Raw genomic sequence first — 27,342 nt, forward strand, 5'->3', positions numbered from 1 at the left:
TAGAGCAAACATATGATTCTCTTCAGACAGCTGTTCCTTCTGGATTCTTGGAATTGTTTTTTCATTACCTCATAATAACTCTGGACTGCATTCATAAAAGCTTCATCTGCTACAATCTGAGTCTCTCCATTCAGGAATGCTTGAAAACGATCCTTGACGGTCTGAAGCTGTTGTTTACTTATCTGGAAAAAAAGAGTTAAAAATTTAAGATGTTATAATTTTATTTGTTTGTTTGTTTATTGAGATTATATCCTGCCTTTTTCCCAGGATGGGCAAATTCCACTTACATTGACAACATATTATTTAATCTCATGGTCACAGTATGTACTGTGTATGTGTGTGTGTTTAAAAAAACCCAAAGGGCAGAGGGAATCAGATTGTGATAATCTGCAAAATTATACAAAACAACCACATCTTGTATATTTTCTGACACCACACAAATTGTGTTGATTCTGACAGTTCTTGGGAATATGGCATCCATGCTAAAGAAGAGTTCTGCCTTCTTTGAACATGGAAAATCCAGCTTTGTTCTTCAGGGATTTCACCAGGCACTGAATTCTCACACAACTACAAGCTGATCTTGACAGAACATTTAAAAGCATCGAAATCTAACACTTTTCATGTTTAATTCTGAAATTGATGCAGCTGCTGGAATCCTATATTACCTTTTATGTAAGAAACTTTATGTGTACTCAGCTAAGTAGCAGAGGTGCTAAGAAACCTTGTTAGTAAATTGCCAAGATGTATATCTGGGACACTGGCAAGAATCAGGCACTTTGCCAGTTCTGGTACCTAGTAACATAACAGCAGCACTCTACTGGATGTAAACATTACATAACTGCCCAATTCTAATCCCCACATATGTAAGGCTACAGCCACACTGCAGAACTAAAGCATTTTGACACCACTTTAACTGTCATGACTCAATGCTATGGAATTCCGAGTTTTGTAGTTTTATGAGCTATTTTGCCTTCCCTGTCTGAGACCTCTGTTATGCCACTAAATTACAGATCCCAGAATTACATAGCATTGAGCCACAGAAGTTAAACTGGTGTAAAACAGCTTTATTTCTGCAGCATAAGTCCATTCACAGAGACTCAACTCTGATACAGGATTCCTGGCCACATTTTTTCCAAGTTTGGGACTGAAGCACAGATATAAGGATATACACACTGATATGTAACATTCATTGCACAGAAAAAAAATAATCTCTCTCTCCTCTCTCTGGCTTTACTTTGTGAACGAAGATGTTCAGGCGAATGTGTTTATTTAAATAATTATATATACAGAGGTGATTTGTAGACACGTCTTGGAAGTTGCCTTCTGATTATTGGAACTGAAAAGGAGGATATGACCCCCGAAACAAATAAAGAGGAAGTATTTTTAAATGTGTGTGAATAAGTGATGTGAATTAGATTGTCAACCACAGAAGCCCTTGATTCTTTGTTACCATTAACTCTTGTCATAATAAAGACTTATTAAATAGAGAAGAATGGCATATTTCAGCAGAGCACAGTGCTTGGTTTGCAGTAAATTACAAACCAAGGATAATTAGTGCTAGTGGAAATAACAACTGGCACCTGGGGAAACACTAGGTAATTAAATCAATAATTCCCAGTCACTACAAGATAAACTCTAATAATCTAAATGCTCTTTTCATGGAACAAAGTGCTGTTTCATCAATTGACAGAAAGTATATTATACACTTTAAACTACAATAAATGTATTCCTGCTCTCCTCAGCTTCCAGTATGAAAAACAGTGTACAGATATTCAGGTCACACTAGGTTTATAGCAGTGCACTAAAACAGGTCAGGACACAACACAGCCTAAGGTGGCCAGGTATCCTACTTCATAGGAATCAGTAGGAAAGTGTCCTCCATTTGGGGAACTGTACAACTCAGGTTTAAAAATAAAGGAGAAATGGGTAAGGATCAACATGGTGACCACCGATAACATTTGGGCAGAAGAACAGAAGCTACATAGGATTCCTGGATGCAGCTTTCCTGACACTACTGATTTGCACTATATTTCTATTTCAGTTATAGTCATTGACCAGAAACTTCTTGTTTACTTAACACTAGTTTAATCAGAGGTTTCCTGTTATTTCCAAATGTATCTGCATCTGTTTGTCTGCCTATCTCCATGCTTGGGACATTACTTTTAGAAAGTAATCTGCTCCTTTGCTCACCAGAAGCCCATTGGAGCACTGCACTAGCTTTGCTATTTTAGAGGCTTCCCACTAAAGAATGTGTGTCCACTGCTTGTGATAACAATGTTCCTTTGCTTAGTTTAGAGGGGTCTGTGTATATTGTGCTTACCTACAGACCAGAACAATGTGATATCCTGATCATGGCTGCCAGTGACTAGTGCTGCAGTGGCTACAGTATCACACTATAGTCTATAGCAATTTTAACTATGTCATGCTCCAGCCACTGCCAGCCAAGGCTATATCCTCACATTATTCTTCTCTACTGATGTAGTTGGAAGCACAAAAGGCCCTGGTTTACCTTGAGTGTCTTGGAGACTTTCTCCCTGTATTAAACATTAGTAGATGGCTAACTTGTATTCATGTAAGCACCCTGCCCCAAATAAGTGACTGAAAAATAAAAAAATAGCTAAATAACAAAAAGGAATAGGTATTATTGTGGTACTCTGCAAATGGAATGGTGTTACAGTGGTTAATCCAAAGGGTAACTCATTTCAAGTAATGCTGTCATTTGTAATAAGGCCTTCAAAACGCTACTCTATATAATTGCATGGAAATTCAAGTCTGTCTCCCATTTCACTTCCTTCATTTTTGATGTATATCTCCTGTTGGAGTATCTAGAATTGAGGTTGATGTATACGGAGAACTTCTGCCAGAAAAAAATAGCAAGTGTCAAGTGCTTTGGATTTTGGAAGTTGTGGGAAAGAGCCAAGATACGGAATCCAGTGGCAACGTGGGGATGAGGAGAAGTTGAACTGGATTGTTCCCTGTTCTTCCTTCCCTTTTTAAACAGTAACAACAGTTATATGGGCAAACTTAAGTTCATAATGAAGTCATTGCAAGTGAATAGCAAGGAAGGGATAGCAAGAAGGAGAAAGGATGAGTCAGCTGAGCTAGCATGCTGTCTCCTCTTTGTTTTACTTGACAAGTACATGTTCCTCCCTCCAAATCTGTTATCTGAATGCAAAAAACATAATCTTTCCGGTTCACAAAATAGGTTCAGCACCTTGGATAGCTCCTTTCCAATTTGCACTAAAAGATGAAGTGGATACACTACGCCACCAATATAATATGGGATACAATATAAATTTTAAAAAATCTAAAACAATATGGAGTACAAACGTTTTAAAAGGATTAAACCACACATCCAATTAAAACACTTAAACTAAAACACTTAAATTCCAAGCAGACTGCTAATAAACAAACAAACAAACTGCATACTCGTTCCTCCTTTCCCTGTTGCCCTCCTGGGCCTTCATCTGCCTCCGAAGAAGTCCTGCCCCCAGAAGTCCCGCTCCTGGAAGTCCTGTCCCCATAAGGTAAAAGTCCTGCTCCCAGAATTCCCTTCCCCCTTCCCAGAATTCCCTTCCCCCAGTGCAGGAACAGCTTTGAGTTTCAGCACTTGATCTCTAAAAGGTTTGCCATCACTGACCTATATTCTGTTGTTGAATCAATGGTATTTTCCTAGGGACTGAATGATCATTCAGGAACTGATTGAATGGGTCTACTCTAGTTGGGATGAACCAACAGGATTCCAGCCAGAACATATTAGTATTTTTGTACATATCCTGTCTGCATGAGCTCTGTACTAAGCATTGCCAATTTGTTTCCAGTTACAAACAGTTTGCATCAGAAGAATTATTCCTTCTGAGCTGTTGAGCTGCTTTGAAAAGCAAGCTATCTTGGTTGATTTTTCCTGAGCCTTTGGCTCACCCCTTAAGTATTTCAGTGTGACTGTGAAAATTAAGCCACAGAATATTTCTGTTTGTAGTATTGTTTTTCTAAAAGTATATACCATTTTAGTGATAGGAGGGTTAAAAAAATCCCCTTATGTTCTGCAGGCAACAGCATCAAATAAAGTTTCTTCCACTTCACTTTAATGTAATTACTTTGCTGACTGCAAAACAGCAGTAATCTATTGATCTGCCAACCCCCTGTTTCAACAGATACCAATGTTGTTAAGAGAGGAAGTCAATTCCTAAGAGGAAATTAAATTGCTTTCATATTCCATTTAGCTTTTTGCTGTGCCACAGTAACAGCTGATTGACAACAGCTTCCTGTCTTGCCGTAAGCCTACACAATCAAGAGTGCATGTTCGCATTATATGGATAAAGAAACACACACACACACTTTTGTGACTGGTATCCTGTGTGCATCCTTGGTGACAGTTCAAGTCAGCTTCAACTTATAACAATCTATGGACGGTAGATCTCCAGGTCATCCTATTAGCAAGAGCTCTGCTCTGGTCTTGCAAATTCAGAACCTCTTTCCTTGATCAAATCTATCCACTCCTAATTTAGTCTTCCTCATTTCTTACTGCCTTCTGCCTTACTGAGCATTATTGTCTTTTCTAATGAATAATTTCTTCTCATGATACATCCAGAGTATAACAATCTCAGTTAAGTCATATTGACTTCTTGAGTTCAGGCTTAATTTTATCTTGGATCCATCCATTGGTCCAAGTCTGGGTCCCTGCCACAGGGTCAGGCAAACATGTAAACACCTGCTGTTTCCCATACCAGCCTGGGGACTGATCCAAGTTGGCACCCAGGTCAGGATAGCAATGGCCAGGTCTGTGATATCTTGGCCCATCTGTTCAGGGCCATAATCATTCTCAATAATAGCTTCTCTAACTGAGCATGAATGACCCAACTGACTATCAGAAATGTATCTGGATCAAGGTTACCATTTTCTTATGCATGCCCTATTGATATATTTTATTTGCTCCTGCTTTTTCACAGCCAGTGCCACTGAAGACAGGTTTCAATCCTGTTCTAACTCCAGGTTACTCCCTGTTGACATTTGAACCTATATTGTGCCTACAAGCCACCTTGGATCCCATTTTGGGCAAAAGATGGCATATAAGTGAAGTAAGTAACTAAATAAATTGTGGACATGCTCCCTTACTTAAGTCTGTTCCCTTAAGGTGTTTCTAAAGATTGTTGGAACATGGTATGTTTCTGCCCACATAGCTTTTGCTATTATCTTCCATTGTATTCCTTCATCTAGTCTCCTTTTTCTGAATAGACTATAGAATCTCTTTCTTCACATTGGTTCTTCAACTTAATTGTTGGATTAACATTCTGGGAAACCAGGTTTAAATTCCAACTCAGCCAAGGAAACTTACTGGGTGACTTTGGGAAGGTCACATGCTCTGAGCCTTAGAGAAAGGCAAAGACTTTCTCTGAAAAAGTCTTGCCAGTAAAACCAGAATCACTTTCAAAACATATAAAGCAGCAGCAGCAACAACAACAACAGCAACTAGATGCAGTTACGTTTTCTCCTAATACTTAGAGTTGTTTTCCTAATGGATTTCTAGCCTTATATTTCCACTAAGAGCTATGAAACACATAGGTTGCACACAAGGTGAGAATTACATTAGAAAGACCCATAGAATTAGCCTTGTGAATTTGATTGGTTGAACCTATACCAGTGAAGCTTGGAGAAGGTTACCTTTTTGGAACTATGCCTCCCAGAATCCTAGAGTCAGTGGCATCATATCCAAGATACAATGGGCTCTTGGTATCCATGTGGATTTGGTTCCAGGACCCCCTATGGATACCAAAATCTGTGGATGCTCAAGTCCCATTAGGAATAGCAATAGCAAGTACATTTCTATATGGCTTATCAGTGTACTTAAGCACTCCCTAAGCGGTTTTCAAAATGTAAGCTAATTGCCCCCACAAGCTGGGGGTATTCATTGTAGTGACCTTGGAAGGATGCAAGCCTGAGTTGAGCCTGAGTCCCTGACTGGTATTGAACTCACAACCTTATGGTTTGTGAGTGAGTGGCTGCAGTATTGGCATTTAACAACTGCATTTGATTAAATACAATGGCATAGTAAAATGGACTCCCTTCTTTAAAAGGGCAAACTCAAGCTTTGCTTTTTGGATTTTATTTTTTTAATTTTTTTTACTATTGTCAAGCTATGGATGGTTGAATTCATAGATAAACAATCTGTGGATAAAGAGGGTCAACAGTAATTTCCCCCAAATTCTGTGTATCATTTAATCAAAATGGAAGAGGACACTTTATCATACATTCCTTGAATGTCTGTAATTTTTAATGTCTTACCTACACATACAGTAAAAACAAGCTGAGATCATATTCCAGCCATTCCTCTTTAAAAAAAAACACTGAAAGATTCAAGGCTACATCTATTCTGAACTTATTAGATTTACATCTAGGTACTCCACACTGCACTTCAACTGACTGTACATGTATCCATAAACTTGTTTGCAGAGATCATCATTCCCACAAAATACATTCAAGCAAGGATCCACAACAGCACATTTCTCACTTAGTTACCTTCAATAATGTGTTTACAAATTGCATCAAAGCAAACCAATGGAATAGCTCCTTTGTTGTAACAACTCAGCTGAAATCAAAGCCATATATCAACTTCCTCAGCAGTGGCTTTTGCAGGAAGCTTGACCAAGTATAGCACTGTACTGCACTAGTGCGAATTGTGCAACTTGAATAGATTTACTGGACAGAATCAGAATGAAAAATACCAGTAAAAAGATTCACAAATTCCACTTGTTACTGGTTTGGAATGCAGAGACATAGCTTTGTTATTCTGCTATATCAGTATGCAAAGGGATCTTGTAGCTTCCTGGCACACTACACATATTATAACACTGGTTAACACCCCAGGCTCATGTGGATGCTCTTGGCCAGTTTATCACATCTCCTTTCTTTTCCCAGGCTGCACATACCACAGTCCAAAACTCCCTCTCCATTCAGATATCACCCACCCATCCTAGCCTTAAAGGTAAATGTAAAGGTAAAAGTAGTCCCTTGACCTGAATGTCTAGTCATAACCAACTGTGGGGGGTGATGCTCATCTTTGTTTCTAAGCCAAAAAGCCAGCATTGTCTGAGTATTGCTCTGGTGGTCATATGGCTAGCATGACTGCACCAAATCCTGTTATCTTTCCACTTAAGTGGTACCTATTTATCTACTTGCATTTGCATGCTTTCGAACTGCTAGGTTGGCAGAAACTGGGACTAAATCTAGTGACTAGAGCTCACCCCATCATGCAGCACCTGGGCCTCAAACTGCCAACCTGCCAAACTTGCAATCAACAGAATCAGTGTCTCAACCACTTAGCGTAACTTAAACCACAGCATGCCTAGTCTTAGGCAACATATTTCCTGCAGACTTTGTCCCTCAACAACTATAGTTAAAACACTTGCCATCTCATCACCATACACACAAGTTTTGCATTCTTATGGCTGTTCATACACTGATGATAAATGTCCTTCCTGGGCACCAGATCACCATTCCATACATCTGAGAAAGTAGACCAAGGGGCTATACGGATGGGCGGCATTCAGCCACCCCTGTACTGGCCAGATTGATGCCGCAACAGCTGCATGCAGTGGCACCGATGTGCTCCTTGTAAGGAACAAAAGGAAGCTGCCCCAAGCAGCTTCCTGGAAGGGACATCATAAGCACCATGACATGGCATCATGATGCCTCTTCCACACTGCACTGTGTGGGTGCTGCGTTGCCTGTGCATCATCATGGCACATGCCATCAAAGCCCTACATGGCTTGGGTCCGGGTTACTTATGGGATTGCATCTCCCTATACAATCCGCCCCGCACTCTTAGAACAAGTGGGAAGAACTTGTTGGAGATACCGTCATCCAAGCATGTCTCTACTTCCCTAAAGGCATTTAGCATAGCTGCCCCTAGACTTTGGAATGGACTACCAGAGGAGACCCGCCTTGTTACATCCCTAGAAACCTTCAAGAAGGCGGTAAAGACAGAGCTCTTCTGCCGCGCTTATCCTCCTGACTACTCTGAAGACCACTAGTATGGAACGAGACCAGCTGTCCCCGTGATTGATTGTTGTTAATGTTTTTAGGCTCTTATGTTTTTATGCTTTTATTTTAACTGTGGTTTTAATGCTGTAAATGTAATTTTAACCTTGTTGTGATCCAGCTTTGATCCATTGGGAGAGGCGAGAAGATAGAAATAAAAATTATTATTATTTATTATTATCATATTTACCCCTCTCACATGGAAATTACAGTGAGACAACTGCTTCATAGTGGTGGCTGATACTATGATAGGGACCAAGCTAAATTACCCATGAGTTAGGTTGCAAGTACATGAGAGATGCCCCTCTGCGTAAGTGAACCAACCTTGCACTGTGGGAGGGGAGATTCTTAGTGACACCCAAGAGTATACATTTGAAAATGGTGGGAAATGGGGACACACACAATGGATATACATGTGGACAAGCAACAGAAGAATGCGGAAAAGAAGGCAAAAGTTGTTAAGGAAAAAGAACATACTACTAGAAGAGTCTGCAGCAATTTGCTTTTCCCCAAGCCTACTGGCAAGGGCAACACCCTGCCCACTTCTCTACCCACCCAACCCTGCTGAATTAATTGAGTGCAAACTATTTTTACATTTTTGAACATAGTTTGCAGTAACTGAAGTAAGATGAGGACAAAGTGTGAAAGTGAAAGAAGAAAGAGAAACTGGGACATTTAAAAAGCAGCTGAAAAATGAGATGACAGAGGATTAACCAGGACTGTCCCACTAAACTGGAACAATTGGAGGGTATGTACCATCATATATTTCCACAGTCTTTACATGGAAATCAGCAAGATTTTCTATAGACCTTTGGGGGTGAAACTGACAAGGACAAAACAAAAACAAAACCCACACTTGCTGAATACAGGATACAAACTAATTATATATATATATATTTTAAAAACATGATTTACTAACAGATAGATACATGCATGTACAAATAGCCACCTATACTTTGTATGAAGTGCTTGCATGTTTAAGTGTACAGTTACTTATCTTGAACCATAGGATGTGTTGAGATAAACAATGAACAAAAGCACATACATTATGTCGTGCTTTAAAAGTCACAGGGCGTTTCAGATAGCCTCTTCCTTGTAGAGAATGAAGGCCAAGGACAAAGTGCAAAAGTGGGGGAAGAGACAGAAACAGGAACATGAGACAAATAGTTCCAGGGTATATTAACTTTCTTTTCTCTTGCCTAGAAGTTCCTCATTTGTGCTAGATGCATGTTTTCACATAGGCTAGTCATGACAATAACTACTGACCACTGTTTAATAGTGTTGGCTTATTAAACAGCGAAGACTAAATGAACAAGCACAGCACATTTAAAGAGTACTGTAAAATTTCAGTACTTCACAGAAGCAGCAAATTCAAAAATTAGTAAAGCAAGTTAACAATCATTTTCTTTTCATGGTAGGTTTTATAATCTGGAGAGATGCTTTTGACACATCAAGCCAAAGGTGATTGGTAGGTGTACAGCAAATGTCAAAGACAATTGGAAAGGGCTCTGTGTATCCCACGTCAATACAGCATCTTAAAATAATTTCATTTTTCTATTTAGAGTTGACAAGACCCTTGAAATTCTCACCTTCCATTACATTATCTGAAAAAAGGTACTAAAATCTATACTGGTCTATTTCCAGACACAATTCAAAGAGCTAATCTTTACCTATAAAGCCCTAAAGACCCCTGGTGGCGCAGTGGTTAAATGCCTGTACTACAGCCACTCACTCATAAACCACAAGGTTGTGAGTTTAATACCAGCCAGGGCTCATGCATCCTTCCAAGGACGCTAAAAGGAGTACTCAGCATGTTGGAGGCAATTAACTTACACATTGTAAACTGCTTAGGGAGTGTTTAAGTGCACCAATAAGCAGTATAGAAATGTATCTGCTATTGCTATTGCTAAAGAGGAGAGGCCCTCCTCTATGTCCCTTTTGCAAGGGACAACCAAGGATCCAGGAGAGGGACTTCTCTGCTGTGGCACCCCAGTTATAGAATACCCTCCCCTTGGAGACCCAATTGCCACCAACATCACAAATGGTTAGTCACCAAATGAAATCATGGCTCTTCACAAAAGTTTTGGGGACCTAACTGGCTTCACAAAGTGCCCTCCAATATGCATGGGTTTAATTTGTTTTAAACTGTTTAAACTCTTTTAATCTGCATTTCAATCTGTTAGTTGTTTAACATGCTTTAGGTTTTTAAAAATCATTTCTAATTATTCATTTTGTTTCCAACTTGTCAGATTGGTTTTATTGTATTCCACCCTGAGGTCTCTGGGGGAAAATCAGGATATAAATAAAGACTTTTAATACCTAGGCATATCAAGGTCCAGAGCCAGCATTGTGCATTGGTTTGAGTGTTAGACTAGAACTCTGGAGACCAGGGTTCAAATCCCCTCTTTGACATGGCAACCCACTGAGTGACTTTAACAATTATTATTATTATTATTATTATTATTATTATTATTATTATTATTATTATTAGCTCACCTCTCCCTGTGGATTGAGGCGGGTTACAATTCAAAGATAAAAATACAATACAATAAATCATAAATTTCAGAGTCCCCAACCTTTCACCAACATAGGAATAATAACACTTAATTACAAATTTAAAAACACACTCAATTACAGGTTCAAGTTAAAACTGATTATTAAAACAGTTAAAAAGATAAGCAGATGATGAAAATAACTATGGGCAGACGGGGTGTCTATTTTTATGGGAGATCAGTCGGGGAAGAGATCTGTGTTGACTGCCTTCTTAAAGGCGTCAAGGGTTGTAATCTGATGGATCTCTTCCGGCAGGTCATTCCACAGTTTAGGAGCGGCCAATGAAAAGGTCCTCTTTCCAGAGAACCTAAGGGGATTGTAGGGATGGAGGCATTCCTGCAAGTAAGCTGGACCCAAGCCATGGAGGGCTTTAAAGGGAATAACCAACACCTTGTACTATGCCCGGAAGCTAATTGGCAGCCAGTGAAGAGATTTTAAAATAGGTATTTTGTCACACTCGCTCAGCCTCAGAGGAAAACAAAGGTAATCCCCCTCTGAACAAATATCACCAAGATAACCATGCAATAAGGTTGCCATAAGTCAGAAATGACTTGAAGACACACAACAAGAACATGGATAAGAAACTGCATGGATAAGGAACTACTTTAGGTCACTACATGAAGGTACAGTTGTACACCTGTACAAGTAAAGGGCACCAGGGTTTTACACTTCTCATGGAATCAGAGCATGTGTTCAGTCTCAGTAATCAGAAAGTATCCCCATGGCTACCTAATTACTTAATGAGCCTATGAAAATCTCATTTGCTAAAGATCAAACTGATGCCCAATTTCTTTGTAAATATATAACAAGAGCATTCTCCTCTTTACAGAAGTCAATAACCTTAACGAACAAGAAAAAAACGAAGTCTTATCTTCTAGCACTGTATACAGCATTGCTTTCCCAGAAAAGGTTTCAAATATTGCATGCATTTCTTTGTTACTGAGTGTACCTCTTTGCATGCATCACTGGATTGATGTAGAGATTTTGACTTGATATAGAAGAAAGGATTTCAGCAGGAATAGCTCGCCAAAGTGCTGCTACTTTGGTGAAATTCCCTCTTCTACACAGCTGTAAAGGGTGCAGAAGCTTAGTGTGTATTTGACTCTGCCCTCCCAATACATTTAAATACATATTTTGAAGGGAAACCAACAATCTATTTGAGTTATAAGAAATATGAATTTAAGTAAGTATTTTGAATGAAAACACATATACAATTGGAGATTAATGCAGTAATTGAACAAAACTATGGGTTGAATTTAGATAAATAACATGGGCTAAAGGCAAAAAGAGATGTACAAATTCTAGGTACAATATCTAAGCTAAAAACCTAATCAGAATGAATACCAGATCTGTGAAGATCATAATTAGGGGCATAAATCTTCATTTATTTCATTGTCATATACAAGAATGATAAAAAAAAAAAACAAACTGTTGGGTGAGATGATAAGATATTTTTTTCCATATTTTTTCAATGACATTTCTTCTTTCAGTTATTTTAGCAAAATCTGTCTGAACAAAGAACTTGTTTTTCCATACAAATCTATTATTGTTTATTACAGTACTAAAATGTTGGTTTTGTATAAGCTTTCTTTCTTTCTTTTGTAAATAATTTTCTTTCAAAAAGTCCCAAAATGTGAAAAATAATACAAGAGATGACTGTTTTCATGACGGAGAGTCTCAGTGTGTTAAGATACTCATCAAAATTATTTCCTTTAATCAAGGATAAGACAATCTACTACTTTATGCCCCTGTGTATAGCACACCCCTCACCAAGGCAGGCATGGGATAACTGTGAAGAAGGGCAAAGTCATGTCCTTTCTTTGAGATGAGTATAAAAATCAAAGGCTTATTCTACTTGGCTCGTAACCATGAACGGTAAAGAGGACAACATTTGGTTGCCTTAGCTTTGAACAAGTTCAGCAGCCCCGCCTGTGCAGTAGCAAAGGCTCAGTAAAAAAGGAGACACAGGCTGCATCTACACTGCAGAATTAATGCAGTTTGACACTGTTTTAACTGCAGTGGCCAGGGATGTAGCCAGGATTTTGGGAAGGGGGGGTCCAGACTAAGTGCCACCATTATAATGGGGCTTGGGTGCGGCGGTGCAGCAGCACGCACCATTCATTTTATCTAATGGAAGGGGGGGTCCGGACCACAAGAAACCCCCCCCCCTTGGCTACATCCCTGCAGTGGCTCAATGCTAGAGAATTCTGGGATTTGTAGTTTTGTAAGATATTTAGCCTTCTCTGTCAGAGAGCCATAACAAACTACAAACCCCAGGACTCCATACCATTGAGCCATGGCAGTTATAGCAGTATCAAACTGCACTATTTCTGCAATGTAGATACAGCCCCAATGGAATCCTGCTGGTTATTCCCAACTACAGTAATCCCATTAAATCATTTGCTGTAAAGTGAGTCAACAACTTGGTAAATCCGATTGATTCAATGCATCTACACCAGTCAGGACTAAAAACAGAATTTAGGCCATTGTCTAATTAAATGGTCCACATCTTTTTGTAGCTTCACATCCTTCTGACCATTAGGCAGGAATATAGTGGGGAGCAGGAGGTGGAATGAGGGTGCTGTCCCCCAAATAAGAATTCGATTTCTACATGAAATTTTATTTTAGTCCCTAGATTTTCTAGCATTTTGCAGTAACTTAAAAAGTTCAGTTGAGCAATTACAAATCCAGTTTAGGCATACAAAAAACGAATAGGCAAAGGGAATGCATACATATCAGATATGAGTTCTAGTTGTGAATTATTGCCTTATACTTTGCCTTATACTTTACAAAGCTAGAAAACTTTGGAATGAAAAAATAATTCATTTGGGGGGTAGAATTCTCATTTGGTCCCTCTTCTACCCCATCTATATCCTTGCATATGTGTGTTTTCTTTATTTAAGAGCTTCACAAGATAAATGGCTATATTAAAATGGTAACACTAGTATATTTCAGTGGGCAACAGGGGAGATCTGAATCCATTGGGGGAAGGTCTGTCCTCCAATGATCCTCCTACAAGCAATATTCTTATGTTTTTATCCAGTTTTCAATCAATATTAAAACTACAGCGGCAATGCCAGACAGAAAATGGAAGTCTTACAAGGCAAGTGTCATTTCAGCAGGACTTTAGTTTCACTTAAGTCTTTAATACCTCAGGCAGATTTACAAGTCTTGTTACTTCTCTTTACAGGTTTAAGGCTTCTTACAACAGGCGAGCAGGCAGTGTTAAGATGGTAATGTCATGACTTGAACTCTGTGCCTCAAATTAAAACAAGAGCAGCATTGAAATGCTAGCAACACTTTGTGGGCTAACAGTGTCAGGAAGAGAGTACGATCAGAAATATCCCTCCACAGCAAGTTCATTCTCGGTGCCAATTTTAATTTAGCTTGGCAAGCATCAAGGAAACTTTAGGAACTTTTAACAACTCTTTTTGATATTCTGCGGGAACTATCCCCCACTTTCACATTGATAACCAAAGAGCATATTCTGTTCGTCTGAGCCTCCACCCACCTAAAACCTGAGGAAAAGGATCCCTTGGTATGTCCAATTCAACAAAGTATGAACACAAAGCTAATGGATCAGCAGAATGCTGAAACCATTTGCAATCCCATTCCCACCTTTGATACTCCTATCTTGAGTGATCTTTTCACATGCAGATTTGCCCGTTTGATGTATTTTTGCCTGAGGCCATTTGTGGCCTATATAAGCACCCAGATTTCCTTTGTTTCCTTGGACTGGCTAGAATTCATGGTGACTCCATGCAACTTTGGATTCTAACTAGTTCCAACTCATTGCCACTTACTTCAACGTTCCCCAAGCAGCTGAGCCCAACACCATACCATCCAATTGGACCATCCGGAGTCACCACGCTTTAGTAAGTATCACCATTACTGGAGCCTCTTCTCTATTCCAAAGCTAAACCCTTTAATTTTTAGCTCCTGTGTGTTTGAGTGTGTTCCCCTGAATAAAATACAGTTAATAGAAAGACTTCTGCCTCTGTGTGCCTCTATCCTAGCATCTTGGTACAGTATATAGGTGGGAAACGATTCCAGCGGGATGTTTGTAGCTCAGCCCATTATTTGAGCTAATTGAAAATCCCCCTAGAGAGATTCATAGCTACAATAATTGACATTTTTCAAATAAAAGTTCTACAATGATAAAGTCAGTTATGACTCTGGGCAATATATAATGACCTGTCAAATACATCTCCCAAAACATTTTTCTCAATATAGTTTCACTTTCATTTATTATACATGGGCCAGGCAAACCTCAGGCTTGCAAGATGTACTTTGTTTGGTACTAGAATTTGGTAATGAGATCCACCAACCAGAGAGTGGCATAAAGGACATACAGTAAAAGCATTCTGAGCCTAGGAATCTATTTTGAGTCTTCTGGCAAAATAATAGTGCTTCTGGTCCATTAACACAGAAATGTATTTCTAGCTACTCCAAGCATTCTTAATTTCATCAGTACAGTTTGGAAGAGAGAGTAATTTTGTTGCTCTTCTTAAACAACAAAGAGTGGGAAATCCTTGCCAAATTATTTCAAATCACCAGGTGATTTACTAAGGGATCTAGATCTCATATCTGCGCTACATCATTCTGCTGGCTACATGGCTCAGTATTGCCATTCCTCAAGTGGTCATGACTGGCCTGCACATTACTTTTGTCATGCACAGACCACTTGAAAGTGTTATCAAATCTCTTCATGGGCAGTTGTTAATAATGATGGAGTAAGAAAATAAAAAGGGTGGAAAATGGGGCTAGAGAAGGGTATTGGAAGGAAGAACCAAGATTGAAAGCTGAAGATGGGCAATGCAAATGGCAGTGGGAACTCTTTCTAAAGATACTTAGCATCACTTCAGATAGTTTAGTTACTATTGATTCATTAGTATTGATTCTTATCTACTGTTCTATTAAGTCACATCTGAAGTAATTTGTTGAAAGATCTGAATTTGCTACATGCTCACTTAGGCATTGCTTCTTTTGCTGAAGAAGCAGTATTTCCATTTCCACACTTATCTTTTAAGATGAACATTTTGTTCACCTTCTGAGGTAACCTGAAGATTCTTTATAAAAGATTTCACTTTTCCTTCTGTTCTCTTAACCAGAAGACTCCCAAATGTACACCATTATGCAATTCCTGGTGAGTGTCTAAGATAGTAGACTGAGGTCCAAAACACATTGCAGAAATAATCCAGTTTGAGACTGCTTTAACTGCCATGGCTCAATGCTAGGGGATTCTGGGAACTGTAGTTGTATGAGATATTTGCCTTCCCTGTCAGAAAGCTCTGGTGCAACATTAAACTAAAATTCCCAGAATTCCCTAGCACTGAACCAGGGCAGTTAAAGCTGTCTCAATTATTTCTGCAGGGTGTTTTGGATCTGAGTCTACAAAGTCTTATGAGATAAACATCTTTCTCCCAGTTAGTCTCAAAGGTGATACATGATTCTTTTGTGTGTCTAAGATAGGTCACTGATCGTGGGGGGGGGGGGATGAAAGGCAGATAAAGGTTCCGAACAGGAGCAGAACTGGTTGGGTAATGGACATAGGGCTGCAACAACAGAGTTAACGAGAAGCTTAATCTTTCTCTTACCCACTGCAATCCTGAAAAACAATTGCACACACCTTGCAAAGCAAAGAACCCCTTCATTTTGCTCCCTATGACAAGAAAGAGGGCAGAATACTTTTGCCTGCCCCAGAGCATTCTGGCCCCAAAGCTGCCCTGATCTCCCCCAACCCTGTTATCTACATGTTCCAGACCAATGCCAGTTGGTTGTCTATAGTATCCTGCTGTGTCCCCTGCTGCCACCACAAGTGTGATTTGCTCCACCTGCAGCCAGATATGAGCCTAGGCACCTTGTTCTCACCTCAGAGGAGGAACTCTTGATGACAGTAGTGGCAGTGGATAGCACAGCAAGACACTGTAGACAACTGCCTGTTATTGCTGGCAGAATCTGATTCTTTCCGAGCTCAACTTTTATTGCATTGTTTACCGCAGGGATCTGTGTTTCTCCTATTCTCCTGTATCATCTTTCCAGTGCTGATTCTGCTAAAAAAACCTCTAGCTAGACAGAGGATGAGGAAGAAATGTGGTGCTGGGCATGCATCAAAAGGCTAGGTACAAACAAGCTTCTTTGTCAGAGGCTGTGTTCACTGAGGTATGTCTGTATAATATTCTGACTTGGCTACAGCTAGCTGATAAATGCTAGGCCTTTATTTCATATTTTCTGTAAAATTGTTATTTTATTAATATGTAATATAATTTTCTTCAGGATCATACTTAGCGAAGGCAGGTAGGACTGTTCTACAGTTTTCCCATGCTTTACTTTCTGTGTTACAAATTGAAAGATGTCTGCAAAAATTAAAAATTGAGTGGCTTTATTGTTTATAACATTCACACAAACAAGTCAGATTTGATAGTATGCAGCCCTTTTAAGGGCTCTATTCTTCTTATTCCCATCTAGGTTTATCTCATTTCCTCATGTACTTAGTGTAGGGAATTAATGTTTCAAAGTTCTTTTGTTATTCCAAATCTAATTAACAGATTAGTTATTTCCCCCATGTCAGGAGAAAGACAGGCAATTAATTAGTATTCTGCCTTTCTCCCAACTTGAGACCCAAGGCGCCTTACAATAAATTGAAACAAATCAATGCTGTGTCTGGAGAGCATAGTACAACATTGTGGTGATGAGGAGTGGAAGTGCAGCAATGAATTCATTATCTCAATTGCAAATGGCTAGGAAACTGGACCAGAGAAAAGAGAGGCCAATCTTCTAATGGTCAAGAGTAATTATTTTTAAGATGTTCGCTTTTCCTCCCAAAGGGTTGCTACTAATTTCTTTTCCCCTCTTTATTGTAAAAGGTTACAAATCATCTTGGCAAATAACATTAATATTCATGTATACAAGGTCATATTGTAGATTTATTAGTGCTTGTCAAAACTTCTGAGCCAAAGCAGTTCTGATGCGAATCATGTTTGCAGTAAAGGGGGAAAGTAGATAGAAAAATCTGCCTTCGCTGAAGGATTTAGAGATGGGGGGGGGGGGGCAAACACTGTGAATATTTGATAGACAAACAACTAGGAGAGGAGAGCAAGGGCGGCAGAAGATGAGAGAGGAAGATGATGCATTAAAAAGACACAAAATTTTTTTCTTGAAGAACAGAATGAGGAGCCATTTTGGCCCAGTGAATGCAGCTCCATTACCACGCCATACAAAATGCTGAAAGAGAGGAGCTGCCTTTTCTGGCCTCTAATGGAAAGAGGCCAGGTGATGTGTTGTCAGACACTGAAACACCTTCACACTGAACATGACACAGTAGAGCCAGGAGGATTTTAAAGAGCCTTCTACCCCCTCTGCATCTGCTTGCCCTTTCTCCAGGGCAGGGAGTGTGTATGTGTGTGTGTGTGGGGGGGGAATAAGACTTACAGTGAACATCATGGCACCCTTTGAGTCAAGGGGAGTGCTCTGGGGCTGCCTCTTTAGGTCCTGGGAACCAGGGGTGGGGAAGAAGACTACCTTTGGGGCTGACCTGGTTGCTTTGTCTCACTTAGGTCCTGCGACTTGGGAATGGGGTTCCTTGGGTCTGCCTTCCAGATGGCCAGATAAGGAGCAACCCAGTTGCTCAGGCATTTTGTCCAGGGGAAGGCTGAGGAGGAAGCCAAGGAGTGACATCTGTGTCAGTTGATCCTGCACTAAGTTAGTTCTCCGCTTGCTCCTTACCAGGTTCAACACAGTTTAAATAGGTTTTAGGTTAAATAAAGTGTCCCTTATTCAACACAGGCTTCTGGTCTTGTTATTCCATGGTTGGTCAATGATGGTGTGTTGGGTTGGGATGTGAGATGATCCAAGTTTAAAGCTTTGCTTGGCCTAGGTTACCTTAAATACAATCCATTTTCAAGAACTGCAGCAAATTCTCTTCTTCGTGCCTCAGCAAGGATAGAAACAAGGCTGCCCATGATGCAGGAGAGAGCCTTTTCTATGGCCTTACCTAGGCCATGGAGCTCCATGCCTGGGGAGATCATTTTAATTCCCTCCTCTGTTTCACCATTTGGCTAACACATTTACATTTTTGTAGACATTTTCAGGGTTTGGAAAAGTTCTTTTGGACTGAGACCTTCAGAATCCCTCAGCTGACATACACTGCCCTGCATCTCCACACTGGATGACCAATGAACCAGCTGTGTTTTAACTGACACATTTCTAAGCATATGTTTTAACTGATGCAAAGCACCTTGATTAATTTCCTGGCAACAGAAAAGTGGAATATCTGTCCTTCCTTCCTTCCTTCCTTCCTTCCTTCCTTCCTTCCTTAATAATAATCAAATATAAAATGGTTGCCTAAAAATATATAGATGTTTCATTGCTGTAAGTTACCATTGAGTCTTTAGGCACACTTCTTGTTATTCAGCAGACTTAGGCTTGCTACACTGTCTCCTTATAGATTTCTTTCTGTTTTTTCTTTACTCAAAGACTGGGGCACAGTCATGTGTGAAGCTTATAAAGGCTGACATGACATACCATTCCAAGCATTATGTTACAAGCTTCTGTGGCTTAAGTGCATGCTACATTGTACATTAGAGAAGTGAGTGAGGGGAGGTAGAGGAAATTGCTCCTTGATCTCACAGACTTGTTCCCTAGACTTGTTCCCTAAGAAAATGTCAGTTATGGCAGTCTGTGTTATGAACATGCAAGAACTTAGATTTCCTTTCTTGACATTCTCTGGGCAGAACTTTAAGTACTCTTGCTGTTTTAGGGCTCATCAGAGCTTGTTCTGAGACAGGCATTGTCAAACGTTTTTATTCAGAACATATTTAGGGGGTGGGGGTAGGTGGGAACAGTGCACTGCCAAAATCTGTAATGTACTTCTAAGCATAGAAAATGTCTACAGCTCCTATTATTCCTTACTGCTCATCAAACTGGATGGGGTTGATGGCACTTTTAAGCCAGAAATTTAGAGTGGGAGTAGGGATCATGCAACTCTCCAGATGCTGGACTGCAACTATATCATTTCTCACAATTGACTATGATAGATAGGTCTGCTAGGAGTTGTAGTCCAATAATATCATTGTTAGAATCCTGATGTATTCTACCAGATATATAGTGGTTGTGGATAATGGGGGCTGGGGTAGGCTTAGCAAGGCTTGCAGAGGGAAAGCTGTAACTGTTAGCCCCAGGTGGTGCTTATCGGGTGGCCTTGAAGGCCTGGTTCTCAGAGGTTTGGAATGCAGTCTCTAGGTTGGGGAGATGAGCTATGGAGGGGGGAGTTGTGGTGGATGGAAACCAGGGAGGAATGGGAGGGTTTTTGCTAGCGCGGGCTTTTGCTTAGCAGAGGAGTAGTTTGCTAAGGGGATTTATGCATTGGGTTGGTTGGGAGGGGTCAGTCTCAGCTAAGAAGCTGGGTGATGTGGAATTTCTGATTCTGGAACCATCAATAAAGTACTGTTGATTTACCAATTAAGCTGACTGGTTGATTGTCCAGGATTCTGGTCCCGCACTCTGATAATCATGAAGTCTAGAGGGTCAGAGCTCTTCCCCACTCTCTGATCTAAAGTAATAGTTGGTTGGAGATGAAAAGGGGAGAAACTGATTTCTCTGAGGTGCTAGCTATGTATAGCAAGATTAAGGGAGAAATTCACAGCTTTTAGACATACCTAGATGCCACACCTTTTATAAATACAGTGAGACAAACTGTGGAGCATTTCCTCCAAGTATGACTTATTCCAGTTGGAGTAGGAGAATTTATCATGCATCAAAAGTAATTTAACTGTATATATCAACTATCTCCAGTTCTAAAAGTCTGATGACCTCTTGAACAAATATTTAGGCAACAAAATTGTGATTTTCTGATACAAGACCCCTGTACACCCAAGCAACAGGAAGGATGGCATAGAAATGTTTTACATACATGCATTCTAGAGGTGAAATCAGACCAAAATCTTCATATATAACAATGTTTCTAAGAACTCAAGTGCTGGCTGATCTTCTTTCTCTCTTTTTTCCCTCTTCTGTATAGCCATCTACAGGATAGGGACTTTTATTTCACATGGTGTCTTTGAATGGGATAATAACTTTTGCTGAATCCAGGTACTTATTTTAAAAAACCATATGTATTCCACAAATGTCTCATAAGTTACTCTAATATGATTCTTTAGGGATTTTTGTATATGAACGATATATTAATCTAATAAAGCACTTAATCTAAAGAAAGCAACCCTACCTTCCACCATGGAAAGCCCTAACATCTGAGTCTCCCAAAGATCCAATGTCATTGGCATCAGAAACACAGGCAAAATGAGGAATGACATGTCGATTACTTTTTACTCTCCAAGCTGTTCTTTCGCCCTTTTAACAAGCATCCTCCTATTGATACCAAAGGGCTGGCAAAGACCTGATACTGGTTTGGGGGCAAGGAGCAGGTGTGAATATGGATGAGAACAATATTATTCTATTTTTCACCTTATTATTTCCAAACAAAACACAATGGGACATTAGGGGAAGTACAAGTGGTGGGATAAGGAATACTCTTTTTCTGTTCATAGATCTATTCTAATGTTCTTTGTGATGTCAGATGAAAAGAATTACAGTTGGGAAGAATTTCATCAAGAAAGTGTGGCTATCTTAGCTGCAGAAATCAAGTCACTGCAAGATTTCACTGGACAATATTCTCAGTTTGGAATTATCTCTGCATGTCCAGTGAACAGAACTCTGCAACATCACAATGTCAAATTGTCAAACACAACTTTGCTGTTGCTGATATTGGTAGAATTTAAAGTCCATTTGTATTAATGATGATTACTTGAATCACTCTGCCAGTGGCATTGAAACTTTCCTATTTGTTCTCTCTCAGAATATTCTTTTTCAGCTGTTCATTATTTGCCCTACAAAAGTGAACATGAAGGTGATGATGGTGAGCTTAATTTGCATCCCATCCTTTTCTAGAAACTGGAACTCAAGACAGCTTACCAATTAAAACAAAGTCAATAAAGCTAAAAGCACACAAAAGGTGAGCATTAAAAGATAATAAAACTATTCACAATATTAAAATAATTTAAAACATACACTTGGACATTTTTAAAGATAATGAAAGAAAAACAGTTCATAATAATAATAATAATAATAATAATAATAATAATAAATATTTATTTCTAGCTCGCCTCTTCAACAAGATTGGGGTGGCTTACATCAGTAAAAGTTCCGTTTAAAGTTCAGTTTAAAATAATAAGCAGTGTTATCAAAGCCTAATATTTAAAAATCTTCTGTCCTAAACTCCTGCCAGAATAGAAAGGGTTATGACTGCCAACAAAGGCAGCAAGGAGGAGGCCCATTTTTGCCTCCTTGGGGAGAGAGTTCCAGAGCACAGAGACAGCCACCACAAATACCTTATCTCATGCCCTTTCCAACCATGGCTGTGAAGGTGGTGGGAGCGAGAGAAGGGATGAGAGAATTGCTAGGGAGAATACCCCTGCAACAGGTAGCAGGATGGTCAATTTAATGTGCAAGTGCACATTTAATGTGCAGTTTTATGGAAGCTTCTTCTTGTTGTGCACCTTCAAGTCATTTATGACTTATGGAGACCCCATCACAGGATTTCCTTGGATTTATTCAGAGAGGGTTCACTCTTACCTTGCTCTGAGGCTGAGAGAGTATGACTTGCCCAAGGACACTCACTGGGATTCCATGGCTGAGCAGGGATTTGAACCCTGGCCTCCAGAGTCGTACTTTAACATAAACCACTACATCACACTGGATCTCTGTGGATGCTTCCACAGAGGTAAATCCCATGTAGGGATAGCTTTCTTATAAATAGTCTTAGGACTGCAGGCTGAATGTGTGTGTAGAATATCTAGCGACAATACAGCATTTTCCCTCTTACTGGAGAGGGGTGTGTCACCAGACCGTGGCCCTTCTCTCAGTGCTGCTACCCTCACAGGGAGGTCAAAAGAAAACTCATAAAAGAGCTTTGCCAGTGGCTGCCACAAGTCTCTGGAACATAGGGAGCTCAGATTGCCTGCCTTCTAGCTGTCCTTGACTTGTACTTGTTCTGACAGATATCTGGGAACTAAATGCTATAGCTTTTGCTAATATACTATTCGATTCTTTTTCTTCTTCCAGTTTAAGTTATTTATTTGAAATTCTATAGCTAGTTTGAGAGTCAGGTATGGCATAAAGGTTTGAGTGTTGGACTTAACACTCTGGAGGACGACTCTAGAGACCAGGATTTGATTTCCCATGAAGCCCATTGAGTGACCCCCTTGGGCAAGTCACATGCTCTCAGCCTCAGAGGAATGACAATGGAAAACCTGCTCTGAACAAATCTTGCCAAGAAAACCCTGTGACAGGTTTGCTTTACAGTTGCCATAAGTCAGAAACGACTTGAAGACACACAACAAAGATAGTTTAATTATATTTTAACTATTTTTGCACACTTTCACATTTGTGGGGTTGATTTGTACCTGCTTTAATTACAGTAAATGGTTTTGAGTTTGGGAAAAAGACAGAATATAAATAAATAAAAACAACAATAATTTTAGATGCTGCTGCTGATGTTTATTTTGCCTTCAATAAGAAAAAAAACCTGGGCAATCCAATCAACAGCTTATTTGAGCCAAGGCCCTTATAGTTAAAGCCTGCTTCTTCCCATTAAAATCAATAAGATGATTTGTCTTGGGGCATAGAGTAAAGCTTTAACATCAACATCCAGTAGCTGATGTTACAGGTATGAGGGTGCCTGAGTACTCTGCACATCACTTCTTCCCTGCCCATGGCCACCTGAATATAGAGTGCAAATATAAGCAAATCTATTTAATTTCTATGATGTGCATACCACACAAAATTCAGCTTGTCTTTTCATATATTTTTTAAATGTACATATGATAAAGTCCCCTAATCTACCACCTGCAAAATTCTGCCCCCCCCCCAAAACCAACCGAAACAGAGGAGGGCAATATAAACTCTGAAAGATACTTAGGCCCAGAATTTCTGGGAAGTGCCAGCACAGAGCAGGAAGGGTGCTGAACCTTAGGAGCCCATTTTGAACGTGGTAACAGCAGCAAGAATAAGTGTATTCAAAAAATTGGAAAGTCAAAGACATTCCAATTACAGAAGAATGGCTAATAAAATTGTATGATATGGTTGATAAAGATAAACTAACAATGCTGAGGAAAGACAAGACACTAAACAGATATTGAAAAGATTGAAAAGAATTAGTAAGATTTTGGCAGAAAAACTACGATCATTTGTCAATTTTGTGTTTTGATGATTTATCTATTCTAGAATAAGGGCCTGTACAGACCGACACTTTGTGCTGGTCTGGACCTGAACTAGGGTTATGACAGGGCTGAGTGTTTACATGCTCCAAAGCCCTACTGCACACCCCAGGAGCCATCTTGGCACGCACCCATACAGACGGCATGCGCCATAATGACATCCATTGTGTGCAGTGCCTAAATGGTGCTGTACATGAGGGGTGTCATAAGGCCATGCTGCAGCCCTCATGGTGGCCCCATAGCACCGGAAATAGGAGCTGTGTTTTACGGCTCCTTTTTCCAGCTGGTTGTGGGCATGGCATCCAGCTGCTGCATCCCCAACCCAGAGCTTCCAGGAGCGGCACAGAGCCATCTCTGTTGGGCTGTCTGTCAAGCACCTAACGCTCTTTTATTTAACCTTAATCAACTAGGAATATGTATAAACATATAAACAAGTTATGGTTGTTAGCAGGGATTGGTTACTTGTAATTAAAGCCTTGACCCTTTTGTAGGACTAGGGTTAATTTCTTGATATTAAATTGTATTGAGGTGAAACATTATGGTAGATTTGTTTACTTACTTGTTTTATCCTCCCCTACCTACAAAACTTTAAAATGATATCCAACTATATACAGGTGGGTGGGTGGGTGGGTGGATAGATTAGATAGATAGATAGATAGATAGATAGATAGATAGATGGATGGATGGATGGATGGATGGATGGATGGATGGATGGATGGATGGATGGATGGATGGATAGATAGATAGATAGAATCTGGACACACATAACACATATAGGTGTAGGTGGATTTATCATTATTAAAATCTATGTACCAAATGGAACAAATATAGGAACAATATGTCAGAAATTATAGGATTCTAGAAGAATGACTCAGATATAGGAAGGGGAATTATAATGATTTAGAAATAAACAACACTGAGATGGAAGGAAGTAAATTGAGATTCAATGCCTGGAAGGGAATACAGTACAAGTAAGAAACTGAATGGATGTTTTTTGTTTATATAATGTATTTAATGTATTCTGACAAACTTCCTATATTTTCTTTCTTTCTTTCTTTCTTTTTTGGTCTCCTCCTCCTCCTCATTCCTTTTTTATTTATTATCAATAAAATAATATTTTTTAAAGGATACAGTTTTGAATGATCAAAAATATTTCACTGACATATTGTTAGGTGGAAATACAGACTGATAATGACAGCTTTGATTTAGATTGACACTATTTCATTTGGAAGCTATTAATCAGCATTATTGTGTACACGACTCACAAATATTTTTGTTTTAGTAGATTTAATTTCCAAGGAAAACTGGCATTAGTGCTTGGTATTTTTTAAAGCATGAAATTTCTTGAATACACATAGGTATTCTTGGTATACATAAATGGAATTTAGAATTCTCTCTCTCCCTCCCTCCCTCCCTCCCTTTTTCTTGAGAAGCTAGTATTTGTGTCAATGTCGCAGGACCTAAGGTTGTGCTTATTCTTGTTATGCATCAGGAAATCTAACTACTTCTGCTTAAGTAATGAAAAAGAGCTAATGGTATAGAAACTCCCATGAATTGCTCAAAAGACTCAGGCCAATTCACTGGTGTTATCCTCAGATTCTCTTGGATTGCCTTTTCTATCACTCTTGACCTTGGGCCATGTTGTATGGCAGTGATTCACAAACTCTGTCCTCCAGATGTTTTGGATGTCAGATCCCAGAATTCCTGACTGTTGTTCCAGCTGGCTGGGGCTTCTCTGAGTTGAAGTCCAAACCATCTGGTTGACTAAAGTGTGGGAATTACTGTTGTATGGGAATGAAGGGAGCTGTAGACTAACATCATCTGTGGGCTAGTGGAAGTTGGTGGCTCCCATGCTAGTGGGATGATGAATCTACTTCAGGTTTTAACCCAGACTTACTATCCAAGGTCCAAAACACACTGCACAAACAATCCATCTGTTTTACCTGTTCTAGCTCAATGCTAGGGAATTTGGGAACTGTAGTTTTGTGAGACATTTAGCCTTCTCTGTCAGATAGTTCTGGTGCCACAATAAACTACAATTCCCAAGATTCCCTAGCACTGAGCCAGTGTGCAGTGAAAGCTGTCTCAAACGGGATCATTTCTGCAGTGTGTTTTGGAGCTACAGTTCTAAACCTAACCTGGAGTGGGACAGGCTTCAATCAAAATCAGTACCTTGGATAGTTCCTTTAAATTATGGACCAAATACTGGTATACTTTCACTATCACTGCTCCAGATCCTGGAGCCCAGTGATGCTACCTTTGTTTGGGAGCCTGTCCCAACATCTGTTTGGACCACACCAAGGGTGTATTGACAATACAAAATTATAACAGTTGAATACAACTATCTGCCACAAATCTTCATCCTATGGAATCTTGGGATATTTAGTCCTTAGAATTCTTGATTATTCTCTCCTGTACAGAGAATTCTAGGTACAAAATTAAGACTCTCAGGGTTCCATAGGATGGAACCAGGCAGTGTTATCAAAGTTCTATAACTGAAGAATGTGGATATACACAAGACTAACTGTGCTGCAACAGAATAGAAATGCATACATGTAGAGAGGGGAAAATGTTTTCTCAAGATCACCCAGATATCATGCATTCTGTCCCAAATGTACCTTTGTGTTGGCGGTAGAAGTACAGACCAAATATAAGGAAATGGAAAATAAGGAGTTCTGATATTTTTGAGTGAAAAAGAAGAAATTAATCTCAAAATAGGGATGTAATACTTCATCAATTTCTTTCTCAAATTTCTTTTCTGTGGAACAGATTAAAAAAAACCGTAAAGATTTATATCAGTCCAGGATTTTCCTCATTAGAGTTTCCCAACACATGAGAAACATTTTTTATCATTTCCCAATAACTTTTAAATATTATTTCCATCTCTGTCTCAAAATGATGTGAAATAATGTTTCCCAGGAATTGCTTAATTGACATTTACAGGATTTCTTAAGTGTTCCTGATAAACACTGCATTGCACCATTTTGGGATTCTATTTCCAATAGTTCTGCATCTACCGATTCCTCCCTCCCACACTGATTTAGGGTAGAATGCAAATAAAGATAACTCAAAGAATTCAAAGAAGTCTTGTAAGGAACAAGAATCTGCAAGACGTGATGAAATGGCACTTGATGTCAATCATATTATTATATTTTTTCATCTCACATTTACAGATAGTACTATATTAGAGTGACCAGATACCAAGGAGGACAGTCACTAATACCATTAGTAATAACTGTAGTTTTGATACAGTTCTGATGAATATGATCTGTCAAGCAAAGACAGGAAAAGGTGAAATTCCTTGAGCTACCAAAAAAGGAAAGAGAGAAAGAAGCTGCACCAGTCTTGTCTTCCATTTATTCACTGGTCATCCTATATCAGATTATCAATGCAGATTATTTTTAGTATACTTTGCATATGCATTAGTGTATTTGAAGTGTTATAATCTATTTGTTATGATCTAATGTCTCTGATGGGGGGG

At 39.4% G+C, this 27,342-nt stretch overlaps 1 protein-coding gene across 13 annotated transcripts in view; it reads right to left on the bottom strand.

Annotated features, from left to right (window-relative positions):
* The window catches only part of CADPS (calcium dependent secretion activator), a 466,363-nt gene that overhangs the window by 377,052 nt on the left and 61,969 nt on the right, over positions 1 to 27,342 (bottom strand). For all 13 annotated transcript variants that reach the window (XM_042450102.1, XM_042450101.1, XM_042450096.1 and 10 more), the window contains exon 2: positions 69 to 182. In XM_042450102.1, coding sequence (XP_042306036.1) covers positions 69 to 182 — 114 coding nt within the window. The remainder of the gene's footprint in view (positions 1 to 68; positions 183 to 27,342) is intronic.

Source organism: Sceloporus undulatus, chromosome 2 (assembly GCF_019175285.1).
Source record: "Sceloporus undulatus isolate JIND9_A2432 ecotype Alabama chromosome 2, SceUnd_v1.1, whole genome shotgun sequence".
In the NCBI taxonomy this organism is placed as follows: domain Eukaryota; kingdom Metazoa; phylum Chordata; class Lepidosauria; order Squamata; family Phrynosomatidae; genus Sceloporus; species Sceloporus undulatus.